The sequence below is a fragment of the Chiloscyllium plagiosum genome, chromosome 27, assembly GCF_004010195.1.
Source record: "Chiloscyllium plagiosum isolate BGI_BamShark_2017 chromosome 27, ASM401019v2, whole genome shotgun sequence".
NCBI lineage: Eukaryota > Metazoa > Chordata > Chondrichthyes > Orectolobiformes > Hemiscylliidae > Chiloscyllium > Chiloscyllium plagiosum.
In genome coordinates this window covers 45274967-45280688 of record NC_057736.1, presented here as the reverse complement: position 1 = coordinate 45280688, position 5722 = coordinate 45274967, and the positions used below count along the sequence as shown (strand labels likewise).

Genomic DNA, 5722 nt, shown 5'->3' with positions numbered 1-5722 from the left:
CTCCCCACCTTATCTCAGTCCCAACCCTCGGACTCAGCACCGCCTTCTTGACCTGCAATCTTCTTCCCGACCTCTCCGCCCCCACCCCCTCTCCGGCCTATCACCCTCACCTTAACCTCTTTCCACCTATCGCATTCCCAACGCCCCACCCCAAGTCCCTCCTCCCTACCTTTTATCTTAGCCTGCTTGGCACACCTTCCTCATTCCTGAAGAAGGGCTTATGCCCGAAACGTCAATTCTCCTGCTCCTTGGATGCTGCCTGACCTGCTGCACTTTTCCAGCAACACATTTTTCAGCATATTGCTATTAACCCCACATACTACAGCATGGAGACTGAATTTCCATTCTTCTTACTCAGAGCACAATCAAACCAACTTGCAATAGTATTTTATGAAAGGAGGATTCTATCTAACCGTTCTTATTCATTTTTTTATTTGAGGTATTGACAACCTGATTTAACTTTAATATAATAATGAGGTGGTGGTGTAGTTATATTGTCACTGGACTAGTAATCCAGAGATCAATGCTAATGGGGGCATAGCTTTAAATTAAGGGGTGGTAGGTATAGGACAGATGTTAGGGGTAGGTTCTTTACTCAGCAAGTCGTGAGTTCATGGAATGCCCTGCCAGTAGCAGTGGTGGACTCTCCCTCATTATGGGCATTTAAGCGGGCATTGGATAGGCATATGGAGGATAGTGGGCTAGTGTAGATTAGGTGGGCTTGGATCGGCGCAACATCGAGGACCGAAGGGCCTGTACTGCGCTGTATTCTTCTATGTTCTATGTTCTGGGTACATGGATTTGAATTCCACCATAGCAGCAAATGGTGAAATTTGACTTCAATAAAATATGGATTAAAGGCTACCCTAATACAACCACTGATAACTGAGGGGGGAGGTGTGGCTCAGTAATGTCTTTTTGGAGGAGGAAATCTGCCATTCTTAGCTGGTCTGATCTACATGTGACTCCAGAACATAGCTATCTGGCTCACTCATAATTGCCCTATGAAACGTGCTAAAGAGCCAGTTGGTTCAAGGGTATCTAAGGATGAGCAATAAATGCTGGTCTTGCCAGTGATGCTCCACATACCATTCAAGAATTTTCTAATCTCAGTGGTTGTACTCTCATTTCAAAGTATAAGGCCATTGCAATCAATGTTCACTTCCAGACTTCAGCTCATAACCCAGCACACAATGCTTAAGTGCAAAATTAAGGAATTGGGAAATACTTAAGATGCTGTTTTAGTTGTTACGTTGGAGTGAAATCCTATCTGCTCCCTTGGATGGATGTAAAGGATCCCAATGGCTTATTTGAACAAGAACAGACATGGTTTCCTGGCCTACATTTATCCAATTTAATTTCTCAGAACAACAACTGCACATCTAAATATTTCATTGGCTGAAGTTTTTTGTGATAGCATGAAAACTTGAAGGGGCTATATAATTTCAAGTTCCATCTTTTTACAACATTGAGTATCTCAATTTTCAAATGACATTTGACAAGTTTTCATATTAATACGTTGAGAATTGGCTCACATTTAATGAAGCTGTAGCAAAACAAAATCAACATAGATTTTTCATAATTAGTGTGATAATAGCTGCGGAAGTGGAAAGAGACTTAGGAACTATAGTAAACTTGATTTTCAGCATCTCCATTGTTTGCAGAATAATGATAATGAAGTTAACAGCACAAAGCCAACTCAAGTCAGAGCGTGTCAGATTCATTTTGGTCAGACCTACCCTATCATCAAAAAACAAAGCTGAAGGAAATGGAGAGCAGAATCACACATGCCTAATATTATAAAGGAGGTTAGAAAACCTTGATTTCAATCACCAGACAGTGTCAGAATGTGGCCTCAGATCTTTTTAACTGATGGACCCCACTACCCAATGGAAACACCTAAGAAGCCAACAGGAGGGAGTCTGATCTTACATACAAGGAAGTTGATGTTGAGGATTCAAAGAAACGGTCATTGGTTGTCGGTAAGTTGTTGGAGGGTTCTAATAGATATTTCAGCAAAAACTTGTACAGTTCACAGATACAACATGATATAAACTTATCATTTGATATAGAGGTTTCCAGTATTGTTGAGCTGATCTTGACAATGTTTGACCTCCATTTCACTGTAAACAATAGCAAGTTGATTGTAGTCAGCAGGAGGTTATGAACAAACCTCAAGCACTTACTGTTGCATAGAAGGGAGTCACTTACCTGAAGTGCATCATCCCATTTTGCCCTGTTCTCTGCTTCAAGCATGTAGCTGACAATCTGAAAGAACTTCTGGGTAAACAAAAAAAAAGTAAAGATGATGTAATTCCTTTTTTTCTTCCCATCCGATTTCATAAATTACTTATTTTATCATTTGGTGTTCAAGAATTCAGGTTTTAGAATATGATCCAAAGTAAAGAAGAACTATAATTTCTTTGAAACCTAAAAGGTTTTTCACTATTTAATGTCTAATATCCAGGGTGATAGCTGGTTGTGAGCCACGTGGTGTTACATTCAATGTGCAGCTCAACTAATTTCATAAACTGTGAATGAAGATGCAAGAATGGACTGAATAATTAAATATTGGTGTCAGTTTTAACACACCCAACACCTGAAATTTGCCCAGCAAGAATAGTGTTTTGGAGAAGTAAAGATGAAACTGATTTGGCTAACTGGCTAAAAGTTATTTTCTCATTATTACCTTTTCAAATGCCATTCTACATTTGTTGATCTTCCAATCAGCCAAGGATCCCATTACAGGCAGACAGGAGCCTGTTTCACATACAAAAGTGAGACTCCTAGTGAATCAAGGGAAGATCAGTACTATGAGACCTTGACAGATGAGCCATAGCAGGAGATACTGACTGACTAGAAAATGCCATTGTAAGGTTTGTAAATACACAGAGTCCTCGCTTGCTTTGGGCAGCATGGTGACTGAGTGGTTAGCACTGCTGCCTCTGTGCTGGGGACCCCAATTCAATTCTAGCCTTGGGCAATTGTCTGTGTGGAGTTTGCACATTTTCCCCATGACTGCGTGGGTTTCCTCCAGGTGCAAAGACTCCACCCACAGTCCAAAGATATGCAATTTAGGTGGATTGGCCATGCTAAATTGTTCAGGGATGTACAGGCTAGTTGGGTTGACCATGAGAAATGCAGGGTTATAGGCATAGGGGAAGTTCGTCTAGGTGGGCTGCTCTTTGGAGGGTTGGTGTGAATCTGATAGGCTGAATGGCCTGCTTCCACATTGTAGAAATTCTATGATTCCGTCTTCACAATCCCCAAACTTGCTTCTCTTTGAACTGCCAAAGTGTTTTTTCGCCCAATGGTGAGGCTTTATATCAATTTATTGTATCTGCTCATCAGCCCTGCCTGTTTTCTGTGTGAATCAATGCAATGCAAAACCTAAATGTGGCCTGGGATCTAAAAAGACTGAAAAAGACAGCAGCCAGGATACCTTGGATATTCACTTGGTTTACTGAGCGACATCTGGAGATCCTGGTGGATACAGTAAATACAATAACAGATGCCCACTTCCTGTCTGATTAGAATGTGTCCCCATTATAACCAGGAGGATGTAGTTGGAGAACATAATGATGGTTAGCAACTTAGAGAGCACACATAAACCTGGATTCAATGCCACAAGTGTTTCAGGGACCTGCTATATTTAGGTAAGTTGAGTAAGACTTTCATTTACTCAATGTCCTTCCTTGCAACAAAACATGAAACATAAAAGTATCTGGTTTCTGCAGTGAACTTGTTACTCATCTGTCTTGAAGGAAATACATCCAAGTAGCTCATGTAGCAACCTTGTTAATATGTGAGGTTGCCAAAGAGGAGACGCTGTTCCAAACCAAGAGGAGAAATTTCCACCTCTATATCATTTCATTACCTTTGCTCTCTTTTTCATTCTAAAGAAATGGGAAAAATGCCTGAGAAAGGAAGAGGACAGAGCCAGAATTCCAGTATTACATTCCATAACGACACTGGAGGATGGAGGAATGGAACGTTTCAGTTTGCCAACAAGGGAACTTGAGGGTGATGGCAAATTCACTCTTTCAGGTGCACAGGACAGTGGAGGAGCCATCTTCTGGAATAGCATAGCCTTTAATGTATTGATGATGGATGTGGAGGAATAGTAACGTTTGGGAAAGTGGCATTTTTCATTGGATGGTGGATGCATGGCACTCAGCATGAAGAAAATCTATTCTGCTGACATGAGTGGTCCATTCAGAAATATGAATGAGAAATACTGAAGACCTCTAAGAATTTCTAAACTAAAATACCTTGCTACTCCCTCAGGTCTCAACAGTGCGGTCACTCCCTTGGACAAAAGGAGGAAGAAAATTCGTCTGAGAAGGATCGTAACACTAGAATAGCTAGGCTTTAGATTTGAGAGTCGAGAATGTGGTGCTGGAAAAGGGCTTATGTCTGAAACATCAATTCTCCTGCTCCCCGGATGCTGCCTGACCTGCTGTGCTTTTCCACACCACATTCTCGACTCTGATCTCCAGCATCTGCAGTCCTCACTTTCTCCTTTAGATTAAAGACACAAGATGTCAAATGGAACATCGAGGAATGTGTAGGAGGTAGTGGCTGAGGCAGAGGGTTCAGAGGAATGTCCACCTTTGAGAGGAGAGGATAATCACAATGATGCTCTATAGGGCAGTAAGTGAAAGCCACAGGAGTCAGTGTTTTTGGATCTACTACTTTTCGTCATTTATAAAATGATTTGGATGTGAGCATAAGAGGTATAGCTAGTAAGTTTGCTGATGAGTTTAGTGGACAGCGAAGAAGGTTACCTCTGATTACATCAGGATCTTGATTAGATGATAAGTGGCTGATGAGTTTAATTCAGATAAATGCGAAGTGCTGCATTTTGGGAAAACAAATCTTCGCAGGACTTACACACTTCATGGTAAGGTCCTAGGGAGTGTTGCTGAACAAAGAGACCTTGGAGTGCAGGTCATAGCTCCTTGAAAGTAGAGTCGCAGGTAAATAGGATAGTGAAGAAGGCTTTTGGTATGCTTTCCTTTATTGGTCAGAGTATTGGGTACAGGAGTTGGGAGGTCATGTTGCGGCTGTACAGGACATTGGTTAGGCCGCTGTTGGAATATTGTGTGCAATTCTGGTCTCTTTCCTATCGGAAAGATGTTGTGAAACTTGAAAGGGTTCAGAAGCGATTTACAAGGATGTTGCCAGGGTTGGAGGATTTGAGCTATAGGGAGAGGCTGAACAGACTGGGGCTGTTTTCCCTGATGCGTTCGAGGCTGAGGGGTGACCTTATAGAGGTTTATAAAATCATGAGGGGCATGGATAGGACAAATAGACAAAGTCTTTTCCCTGGGGTCGGGAGTTCAGAACTAGAGGGCACAGGTTTTGGATGAGAGCGGAGAGATATAAAAGAGACCTAAGGGGCAACTTTTTCATGCTGAGGGTGTTACGGGTATGGAATGAGCTGCCAGAGGAAGTCTTGGAGGCTAGTACAATGTTGTGGTTCTGTTCGCCGAGCTGGAAATTTTTGTTGCAAACGTTTCGTCCCCTGTCTAGGTGACATCCTCAGTGCTTGGGAGTCTCCTGTGAAGCGCTTCTGTGGTGTTTCCTCCGGCATTTACAGTGGCCTGTCCCTGCCGTTCCGGTTGTCAGTTTCAGCTGTCCGCTGTAGTGGCCAGTATATTGGGTCCAGGTCGATGTGTTTGTTGATGGAGTTTGTTGATGAGTGCCATGCTTCTAGGAA

At 42.3% G+C, this 5722-nt stretch overlaps 1 protein-coding gene across 7 annotated transcripts in view; it reads right to left on the bottom strand.

Annotated features, from left to right (window-relative positions):
• LOC122563754 (adhesion G protein-coupled receptor B2-like) overlaps positions 1–5722 on the bottom strand; it is a 776300-nt gene that overhangs the window by 328349 nt on the left and 442229 nt on the right. For all 7 annotated transcript variants that reach the window (XM_043717945.1, XM_043717942.1, XM_043717944.1 and 4 more), the window contains one exon: positions 2212–2280. In XM_043717945.1, coding sequence (XP_043573880.1) covers positions 2212–2280 — 69 coding nt within the window. The remainder of the gene's footprint in view (positions 1–2211; positions 2281–5722) is intronic.